The sequence below is a fragment of the Platichthys flesus genome, chromosome 12 (assembly GCF_949316205.1).
Source record: "Platichthys flesus chromosome 12, fPlaFle2.1, whole genome shotgun sequence".
Taxonomy (NCBI): domain Eukaryota; kingdom Metazoa; phylum Chordata; class Actinopteri; order Pleuronectiformes; family Pleuronectidae; genus Platichthys; species Platichthys flesus.
Window position 1 is genome coordinate 18,336,616 of NC_084956.1, and position 11,589 is coordinate 18,348,204.

Genomic DNA, 11,589 nt, shown 5'->3' on the forward strand with positions numbered 1-11,589 from the left:
GCACCTCCTCAATATATTGTGGTGAGTTCTACAAAGTCATAAGCAAATATAGTTTTTTACAGTTTTTGATTGTGACTCATTCTCTCTACATATATGTTTATGATATGGTTATTATGTGATCTTGTATTAGCTTGTGATTCAGGGGCTGTTCATGTGAGTGTGTCTGCATTGTAGAAGTTATTCTACAACAGAAACAGATATAGAGAAAATTTGTCACTGTGGTTCTCAGAGTAGTTAGTTGGTTATTACTTTATTTGTTAATTTCCTCTACGCACTGATTTCCCTCTGTCTGATTTTATTTATCATCAATTAAAGACTGTTGGTGTCTGACTTTGTAGTCATTTTGAATCTTGCATTTCTAGATTCAACTAATGACCCTTCTGACAAGAACCCTTCTCTTGAAGCAGAGGATGAGGACATGTGAGCTGAACTTTCCAACGTTCTTTGAAGAATATCACTGTATAACCCAAACCCGGCAATTTCTCTTCAGTTAATTGTGAATTAAAGAAGTCTAGTTATTTATTTATGTATCTGCCCTGATATACTATGCATGTCACTGTATTTTGAAGCAGGAGAATACGTTGTGCTTTCCAGCAACATTATCACACGTTGTATATCTGTGTCTGCGGTCTTACAGGTCTGAAATGCATAAGATCCTGGAGGAGGAAGTCAAAGAATTGATCAAAGAGAGCTGGCTAGAACAGAGCAAGGGAGACTCAAAATTGGTCAGATTCTTTACTACTTACTCTACTACTATAAAATGCAATAATGTAGGAAAGCGTCTGCTCATCCAATAGATGTTTAAAACCTTAAAAAAAGCTCAAAGGTTCAGTGGATAGAATTGAGTGACATCTAGTAGTGGAGTTGCATGTTGCATCAGAATACCCCTCACCTCGCCCTCCTCTTCCAAACATGAAGAAGAACCTGTGGCAGCCTGCACTTTTCCTAAAAACTCAAAAGGTCTTTAGTTTGTCCAGTCTGAGCTACTGTAAAAAAAACATGGCAGCCTCTGTAGAGAAGACCCATCCCTTATGAAAATATGCAGTATATGTATATATATATATACATATATATATATTTAAATAAAATGGCCCCTCTCTAGGCTAAAGAAAACAACAATTCATACAAAAGGTGATTTCACAAGTGAAAAATTGATTCCTTTAACCTAAATCTTACACACTGGACCTTTAAGTATAATTCCAATGCTTCAGTGCAGATGAACTGTATTTTTCAGCCAAAGGACAAAGTTAACTGATTTGGTATTGCTCAGTTTGGACACGGATGTAGATGTCTCTTCTGTTGGTGTCTCTTCTAATGACCTGTGCATGTATTTGTGTGTTGTGATTCTACAGGCTCTTGAGAAAGCCATAGAGGCAGTGAGGAATGAGCAAGCATTGGTGAAAATGTCTGGAAAGGAGTACAGAATCAATGTCGATCTCAACTTCAATGTAAGTTAGGCTGCTGTACCTCATTGGCTGCTGTAGTGCCTTTAGGTTATATGATGGAGTTTTACTTCCTGTAGGCCTACTCTAAAATTATATACCTTAAAGTTAAAATACTATCTTGGGTAACCCTTAAAATCTGGTGTTTAGTTGTCACATAAGAAAAGGACAATACCTGCCTTTTTCTTCAGCTAATGGCTCAAGAGTCTGGTGATTTAGTATAAAATGAGAGCACCTCTCATGTACAAATGCACCTAGGAGGGCAGATTACATTATTTGCATCTATTGTATGTGGCAGGGGGAATTTTCCCTCCGTTTGTTCGTTAGGCGTGATATCAAATTTAACTTTTATGATTAGTTTTCCCTGTAAATACGTCAATTTTCTTCAGAAGATAGTGGCAAATCTTATTTCATTTCTCATTTTATATAATTAATTTGTTATTATTTCCATGTTACAGGAAGATACATTAAATTAACTATATGTCAGGGTTTTAGTTTATTTAAATTAATTGACTCATTACTGTAAATATAAATATCATATTTCCATCATTACTAGGTTTTGTTTAACCTTGCACACCAGTTCGAGAACAACAAGATGTACCTAGAGGCCCTGAACACCTATCGGGTTATGGTAAAGAACAGGCACTGCAATAATACTGGTAAGCAGACTGCTATCTTAAACCTGTGAATGCATCCACCATCAGTAGTTGAAATATCCCCAGATACTTGGGAAATACTTGTGCACTGCTTTTTATATCAGTCGTACTAGATTTTTCTTAAAACTTTGTCTGTGATGTTCATCCAGGCCTACTGAGACTCAGCAAGGCTAACATCTATGTCAAACAAAAGAACTACCCCAAAGCCATCAAGCTCTACTGCAAGGAGCTGGATCGGACCCCAGGCTGTCACAAGGAGAGAAGGATGAAGATCAAGCAGAATATTGGCGTGGTCTTTGTTCACATGTGCCAGTACCGTGATGCCATCGGCTGTTTTGAAGAGGTCATGAGAGAGTACCCTAACGTCATCGTGGGCTACAACCTCGTCCTGTGCTACTACGCCATTGGTGACAAGAAGATGATGAGGAATGGGTTTGAGATGCTACTTTCGGCACCTCTGGGCACTGATGATGAGGCCAAGCAATCCCTGTCTGAGGTGCGTAGCAGGAAGAGATGTGTAGTCAAAGCAATTTCAATAAGTTGACTTAGACAGCACACCAGGAATAACAAATTCAAGTTGTTTGCTGTCTTTCAAGGATTACTCCTTTCTTTTGTTGGTCACTACAGACGATGCACAAAATACGATGCCAAACGTCTTAAATCAAACCTTGTACTGTTGACTTTTCCAGGGTGACAACTGTCCAAATGTGACCATCAAGTCCATGAACGACCAGCTTCACCAGACGAAGGAGGCACAGTAAGAACACAATGTCCGCACACTTGTCTTGGAACAAAACACTGACTCATTCACCACACAGCATTTTTATTGCAGATTTCACCCTTGATCTAAAGTTTCAGTGTGTAGAATTCTAGTTGTGAAGTAGCATATTGCAACAATTCGTACAATTTAGATAAAACATTTCTGCCAGTAGATCCCTTTCACTTAAATCTTACATACTAAACGTTTAATTTATGTTTTTATTCTACCCTTAATTTCCTGAATTCGTGTGCTTTCCTCTTTCCCTACATAGAGAAAAACAAGCAGAAAAGTACATCGTGACTGTTGCCAAGCTCATTGCTCCGGCTATGGAGACTTGTGCTGCAGCTGGACTTGACTGGTTGGTGACTACTGTGCTTTTGTTTCACATCTTACTGTTAATAGCAGATGACATACAGTGTATACAAGTGAACTCAAGTAAAATCAGCAGTTTCTGAATCAATATTTTCAATTTTGGTTCTGAAATCAAACGTGTATATTGCTCGATGTTTCCTTTTGGTGTGATTCTGCTTTTCCAGGCTTCATATTGGCATAAATTCTCCATGCAGCTATGTCCCTGTGCAAGCAAAAGTGAAAACAATAGTTACTGCTGGGTACTAGTGTAAAGTTTCATTTTGTGCACTGTTGAAGGAGCAGGCAGCAAGTTTTTTAAGCAGGAACCAAAATAATTTGTTACAATTGGGCATTTTTCTCACTTTTTTCTCTCTGCTTAGGAGGCATTGATTATTCATGTACCATTTTTGGTATAAAAAAAACAACCTAATAATCATACTGTGTTGGTTGTTTTCTTTTGTTTTAGGTGCATGACTAAGGTGAAGGACTCTCAGCATTCTGAACTCACCAGTGACCTGGAGTTTGCCAAAGCCCTCGCCCAACTCAAACAGAAGGATTTCAAATCAGTGAGTGTATTGTTATCATTTTTTATGCATTTTGGAAATAAACTTGGAAATAGGTGCATATTATCAAAATGTATAATATAGTTTTTAGATTTATGATGATTTCGGATCATCTTGTTTTTCAGAATATATATTATAATTCCACATTAGTCAAAGTTTGCTGATTAATATTAGTTAAACAAATATATTTCATAATTCAATGAGCAAGTGTAAATGTAAGTTTTTTTTAATTCAAAGTTAATAAAAACATGGGTTATAATGTTTGGAAGTATACTGCATGCTGGGGAAACAGGCTTTAGTCACAGTCAGTATAATAATATAGAGATAAACTAGACAAAAGCCATGGTCAAATGTTTTACGTATGTTTTTTTTTGTGTATATATCTTATCAGGCATTTGAAATCCTGAATACATTTCATTTGAAGGAAAACAGAGTGAAGGGCACAACAGCCAACAACCTCTCTTTTCGTCACTTCCTGGTAAGACTCTTCAATGACTAAACATCACAAACAGGACAAGGCTTGTTTGGAGATTATGCCTTATGCATTAGGTCAAATAGTTTTTCTACAAAATTATTCAAGTGAAATTTATTTAAGAATTACAGCCTGTGCCAAGCTAGTACCAGTACATGATTCCCTCTGATCTTTAACTTCTTACAGTACAAGAACTATGACAAGGCGGAGGAATACGCTAATCTCGCCTTGAAGGCTGATCCCCACAACCCGGCATCACTCATCAACAAGGGCAACGCACTGTTCGGCAAACAGGACTATGAGAGGGCTGTGGAGTGCTACAAAGAGGCCCTGTGGAATAATTCCACCTGCACAGAGGCCCTCTACAACCTTGGTAACACATCCATTTATGATATAGTGGTGGTACAAGGGTGGATTTATTGTATTGTAATTGTTAACTGAAAAAATTGAAAATTGCTTGTTGTGGCTGATGACTACGGCAGTGAAACAGTGAATTTGATGGCCGCACAAAAACAGTTGAAAAGAGTTGAACGTCACTGTGAAGCTTTTCATAGCAGAGAGGAGCTTTAACATTGACACATTATCATCAGACTTTCTTTTGACTCATCATTATGATACAAAATATTAACAGTAGCTGATTTAAATTCGCCCTTGAGCAAATGTTAATCAACAACTTTCATCTCCCTCTTTTTGTACCAGGTCTGTGCTATAATAAGCTGACTTGTCCGGAGGAGGCTCTGCACTGCTTCCTGGATCTCCACTCCTTTCTGAGGAATGACAACCAAGTCATTTATCAGCTGGTCAAACTGTGTCCTCCTCATAAGAAGTGTTTGTGGATGTGCTTGTGTTATGAGGTGTAGCTGCTTCAGTCAGTTATACCTCAGTGGTTGTTGCCTCATGTAGGAATTCAAATCTGCCACTCGCCCTATCGCCATAGGTGCATCTCTTGGTCCTTGACTCTCTGCGCCTCAGATATGAGCTTCTGGGGGATCACGACCAGGCGATAGAATGGTTGATGCACATCATCAGTTCAACTCCCACCGACCCAAGTGCTCTGGCCAAACTAGGGCAGCTGCATGATGCAACAGGAGACAAGTTGCAGGCTTACCAGTACTACTACGAGGTACAAGGTTTATGACCAAGTTTTTTTCTAAATTGACATTTCAGCTCTGGTTACATGAAGCCTCGTCCACTACAGAAATCTACCGACCTGTAACCTGGATATTCCTGTGGGTAAACACCTGGCACCAATGGGTGGATGCCCAGATACGGGCCAGGAGGCTCTGTAGTTGAATAGGTGTTGAAAAACCATAGGCACACACAGACAAACAAATGGAAGTGCTCTAAAATTGTTGTGTTATGTTGCTGTTTAGTCCTTTAAGCTCTACCCGTGCAGCGTGGAAATGATTGAGTGGCTTGCGAGTTATTACATACAGACTCAGTCCTTTGGGAAGGCCATCGAATCCTTTGAGAGAGCTGCAGTCCTGCAGTGAGTAACCAGTATTTACTTAACTTATGAAGACACGAGCATAAACCAATTATATCAATGTAAAATTTATAATAATTTAGGGATCATCGCCATAATACCAATTTATCCGGGACTATTTTTTGGTCCTAGGATTTCTTCTTTCATCTTTAATTGTTCTTGTTGGAAGTCTTGTGTAGCAATGTTCTCTCATCAACCACACAAGAGGAAGACATCTTTTTTACTCAAGCGAAAATGACAGATTATCTGCTGCTTTTGCCTCTCAGCTCATTTCAGAATTGGATAACAATTTAATGTCAACCAAATAAAAACATTTACCGTGCAGGATTGTGTGTTCGTACTCAGCAGACGTCTTTCTGTTTTGTTTTCTCAGACCGAAGCTGGTGAAATGGCGGCTCTTGGTGGCAGCCTGCTACAGGAGAAATGGTGAGAATGATGTTTTCTACTGAAAACCTCATCATTTAAAACTCCTACAGAATATAATCTAGGTACAGTTTACAAGATGTAGGGGAAAAGGATCTTTGGCAGAAGGTTAATATAAAATAATCCTACTGATGTTTTCCCATATATATATATATATATATAATTTGTACAATATATATATATATATATCGGGAGCGGGTCCTCTATGGAGCCCGCAATGTTTTTACAATAGCCCAAACTGGACAAAATAAAAACCTTTTGAGTTTTATGACTCCTGAAGACACCAGAGGTTCTCTTTCGAGTGGTAGGATGAGATGAGGTCACTCAATTTTACACACTGAACCTTAAAGTAGTCTTCACAGATTATGAGGACGAGCCGCCTGTTTTTAACTCAACATTTCAGAAACGTGCCTGTTTTTGCTTTTTTTAAAGGAGACTACCAGACAGCTTTGGAAAAATACAAACACATCCACTGCCTGTTTCCAGAGGATATAGAATGTAAGAAATCCGGTTTGTTTGCACAACTTTTAACCGGACAACACCACACAATCCACTGATGAGAGTGTAGAGAAGATAGCAATATGTTAATGTTTGTGTTCAGGTTTGCGTTTCTTGGTGAATCTGTGCATGGATATGGGACTAGAGGAAGTCAACAACTACAAGGGCAAGTTCCAGAGGGCAACGAGGATCAGTGAACAGGTACAGTATATATATGTTATACAGTACATCTCATGAATATCGCAACTCTATACTTTACTTTTAAGATAAGCATAGCCATTGTTGTCAAGTTGTCATGTAAAAAACCGTCTGTTTTGCAGTTGTGACCCTGATAGGGTTTCACCCTGTAGCTAAATTATTCACGCTTTTAAGCGGTTTTGTTCAGATAATACGTAATCAAATCCTCTTTGTCTCTTTCTGCAGAGGCTGAATTCCGGACAAAGACACAGTGTCCATGGCTGGAGAGAAAGCACAGAGGGTAGCGTTGCCAGTGCTGGTGAGTTGGTGACTATAAAGCACAAGATTCGTCCTGTTGCAGAAACATATAGTCCAAAACACCCAACACCTGTTTCCACACTTGGAATGTTTTTTGGACCTGTTATCTTTGAGAGTGCAAATCCAAAAATAACAAACATGTTAAATCAATTTTTTTCCTTTATGTGCACTTTCACACTGTGCATGAGATAGAACATGTTTTTTATTTTGAAAGTCAAACACATCTAACAGCCCTGCACATGTCATATGTGCTACCTAATATATATGTTTACATAAATTACCAATCACCAATTGTGTGTGTGTGTGTGTGTTTTGTGCAGACTTCAGCAATAGCATCAAACAACATAAGCGGACATCCATGATAAGGTCGATCACTACCTCCAACGAGCCCTACGAGGCCAGCGCCCCAAATGAACTGGGTAAGGGAAACTTTATTTTCATCTTAACCACTTACCTATCTGAAATCAATGTCATGTTTAAAGCTGTGTTGCTTCCCTTTCCATTGAGCCAATTTGTGTTCTCGGGGTTCCAGGACAACCCTGAAAGGTGTGTACAAACCAAAAATGCTCTTCATCACTAAGAATGATTGTTAAAAGGTTATAGAGCCCAGTGCATTTCATAATGATTAACTCTCATCTTGCTGTCATGTGTAGATGCGTTCTATGTGGATCCACTGGGGCCTCAGATGGGAAGACCAATGACAGGAGGGAACATGCTGTCGGCTGTCTGAATGTGGTCGGCCTCAATGCTGAAGTGGTGGGAGTAAACCTCCTGCCAACATCATAATAAAAAAAGGAATTTACTTATTTATATAGGTTTGAAGGTGTTTTACATGGGAATAAAACAACAGAACAAAACAAGGCAAAGCTAAAATGGAGAAGATCACAAAAGTAAATACAACAACTAGCAACTGATGGTTTGAAGATATTGGATTTCAACTTGGAGCACAGGGAGTTAGTTGCTCTCTAATATAACTTTGGGCCAGACTGTGCTGGGCTTTAAAAGTTATTTAAATAATCTTTTAATCAATCCTCAATTTAACTGTTCTACTCTTGGTGTTGGTTAAAATGTGAGGTGCAGCATTATGTACAAGTCGAAGCCGAGACACTGAGGATTGAAGTAACAACATTTAAAATACTTATTGATATGAGCTGCAGAAAGGTAAAAGACTTCAATTTTTATATTCCTGTGACACATTCAATTCCTCAGATGAGATTATTGTTTAAAAGAAAAGTTAACTTGCGCATCTCCTTCGTAGCAGTGATAGGAGGCTCCATTTTTTTCCTATTGGAAGAATATTACGGGGAATCTAAATTGTACCGTCAGAGCAGCTGATGATATAATTTGATTACCAATAGACACTCTGTTTCTTTCTTTTATAGTTATCTATCTGTAAAATATGAATGAAGCCACTGAAGGGCAGTTCCAGATATAGAAGTAACTTAATCTATTGAGAAGGATGTTATGATCAGCAGTGTCGTAAGCTGCACTGAGATTGAGCAGCAGTAAAAATGAGCAGTCACCACTGTCGGAACTCATCAGTGAGTCAGTTGCAACCATTGACATTTGTGAGTTTAGGAATAATCTCAAAGAGGACCACATGTTTTTTCAAACCTTTGATCTGCTCTTCTGCAGCTTTTTCATAACTGTATAAAATAGTTGTTTGGAGGTTTGACATGAGAGCTAGATCTGAGTAGAATTAGAGCAATGCCATCCAAGGTTTATTGGTAGAGTTTGATTTTGAAGGACTATCGTCGTGATCCTGAGACTCGGGTGTGTTCCCATAGTCACATTTTGCTTAGGAAGGTTAACTGAGCGAAATTATATGAAAATATATCAGTGGGCGCGGTAATAAGTCATTCAAATTTTCTCAATTTCCAATATGTCCTTTAGCATAGGAAACACTGGACCATCCTTTGTGAAAAGAAAGGAGAGAATGTCTTCCCCTAATTCAGAGCGGTAGCAGAATTCACAGTAATACAAGGTCTAGGCGCCTGGAAAATATAGTTTCATTCTCCTGACACGATCCGAAACTTATGGAAATCCTCAAATGATTGTCTGAGCTTCTGATTTTTGTTCTAATTGTCTTTTATCTTTGATGCTGTGTCCTTAGCTCTGGTATCAACATGCATCTGGGGTGATCTGATCACAAATAAACAGCTCTACATTTGTCAGTACACACCTGGTCCTGGAATGCGAATTTTGATCAGATTTCCCCTCCACACGGAAACGCAAATACACACGTACGTTTTGAAAAAGACCTGAGATGTTGTTGTTATGATATAAGGCCTTTTGCATTTGTTTGTGTGAGTCGTTGAGTCAGGCAACGTATGTCTACACACACAAGGAGTTAATTAACATCAAATAAGCTCAGCCGTTACAAGCGACGTCTGCTGGACATAATGAGAGCACCGGAGTCTTGTCTGTCCTTTGCCCTCCCTGGCTGACAACTCCAGCTCCCGCTGCTTTCCGAAAACAAAAAAATACTGAGGGACTCCTCCCTGCCAGCGCACCACCTGTTAGACCTGTTTCCCTCTGGCCGACGAGGAATGATTGTGTATGGTGTTTGATTTTTATTTTCAATTTAAAATGCATTAATCTTGAGGAGCACTGTTGTGTTGTGTATCATGTCAATGAAGCTTTCCATCTTCTATCTATCTATCTATCAAAGCACTGCTCACAACTGTATAATGCAACTATAAATCTAAACTATCCATGTATCCCCCAATTATATATAGCGCTTATACTTTGAGGGTCACCGGGGGAAGCTGGAGCCAATCCAAATGACATTGGGAGGTAAGGTACACTGTAGCCAGTACACTGTGTTTTGATGATGTGCGGATGTTTTTGAAGGATTATAGAACTCCTCAGGGACTTGAAGGGTAAAGTAATTGCCCACCACTCTACTGAAATGTCACCGACTGCCAGCAACTGTCTTTCAATGGCTGCAATCACATGGATCAAAGAGTTCCAACCTGCGAAAATCCCACAGTGGGAGTAGGTTCAGGAGAGCCGACATCAAAACACTGTCTGATTTGAAAGATTTTTATTAGTTGAATTGAAAAAGGCTTACAAACGTTAAACATGTGTGTTTGTGTGAATGACTTCACAGTCACAATGGACGCGTCTGCTATTAAGAAACACACAAACGGAGCAAACGTCAAAGAAGCCTCCAAACCTCCTCCTGAAAGGTCTTAGTCCTCACCGATTTGCCGAAGACGAGACCGGATTCCTAATCAGCAAACCGATTTCTAATCAGGTTGGAAGACTTCAATCAAGGCTCTGACTAAGCCCTGCCCCTCAAAGACGACAAGTGATGCATTAAAGATGAATGGAGCTGATCTGCTTCCGTTCTCTGCTTCTCATTTCCAGACCCATTCACAGCTCCAAAGTCAGCCCTTTGACCCAGCTCTTTGCTTCATTCATAAGATTCCTGGGAGGGGATGATTGAAATACCGTCACATGCCTTTGTTTGTATCTGATTTTCAGCATTAGGTAACCAGGACCACAAAGACAAACGTGATAAAATGAAGAACCACACATATGCAGACTGTTGCCAAATGGATCTGTGGTTAAATCGCTGCTCATTACATATCTGGAGCCAAGCTGCTAGCAGGGCTGAAATCTCTGAATGTGATGAAAGTGTGAGGACCCGCACATTGTTGATGAAGTGAGTATAAGAGTATATGACACAAGGAAAAGCAGCACAAGAAAACACAAACAAAAGTTTGTAAAATACCACAGATTCAGGATAAAGCCAACATGACATGACCCTAACCCTAACCCAACATGGAGAGCTACAATAAGGAACTCAGACTTCATCATCTACCTACTAATTCCATGTTTATCCGTCGCACATGTTTTCTTCTATGTCTTTGGATAAACTACAGCAGTGGTTGGCAACTGGGTGAAACCGCGGATCAAAATCGACACTGGATCATTTATATAATTTGATTATTTTAAACCAACGATATAAGACCGACACAGACACGGCAACCAAATTGACAGCATCACCTTCATTTTAATGTAGTTGTAATTATAAAGTAGTCTTTGAGGTAAAACCAATAGTTACTGTCATGCTTTTTATGAAGGGGAATAAAAGAGTTTTTATTTAGAAAGGTTGTGAAACTGGGTCTGAAGATGTGTTGCTTGCTTAACAGACTTCTCAAATAGCCAATATGCAATGGATGAACAAATAACACCAGTTGAGTCAATCATAAACACTAAAACATGTACAATACATTAGCCACACATGAACACTAATGAAGCAAATTCATTTCAATTTGATTACAAAAATGACTTTAAAATCTTCACCGCAGATAAACCAGGTAGGATGAACACAAAGTTTACTAACCTCACTCAGCACCATAGACTCTGCACATAACGTTACACACACAAACAATAAAAAGTGACAGTATATTGTAGAACTGTTTGAGGGGGACT

At 39.1% G+C, this 11,589-nt stretch overlaps 1 protein-coding gene across 1 annotated transcript; it reads left to right on the forward strand.

Moving 5' to 3' along the window:
* The first annotated feature begins 656 nt into the window (after window positions 1-656).
* On the forward strand, window positions 657-7,876 carry LOC133966582 (intraflagellar transport protein 88 homolog). Its single transcript, XM_062401558.1, has 18 exons — window positions 657-725; window positions 1,353-1,448; window positions 1,999-2,101; window positions 2,248-2,594; window positions 2,788-2,855; window positions 3,130-3,216; window positions 3,676-3,775; window positions 4,164-4,250; window positions 4,431-4,617; window positions 4,944-5,052; window positions 5,217-5,367; window positions 5,618-5,733; window positions 6,104-6,156; window positions 6,586-6,651; window positions 6,755-6,852; window positions 7,075-7,147; window positions 7,467-7,565; window positions 7,800-7,876. Exons 2-18 carry the CDS (start codon window positions 1,404-1,406, stop codon window positions 7,874-7,876), a joined length of 1,866 nt encoding a protein of 621 aa, XP_062257542.1. The 5' UTR covers window positions 657-725; window positions 1,353-1,403.
* Window positions 7,877-11,589: the final 3,713 nt, after the last annotated feature.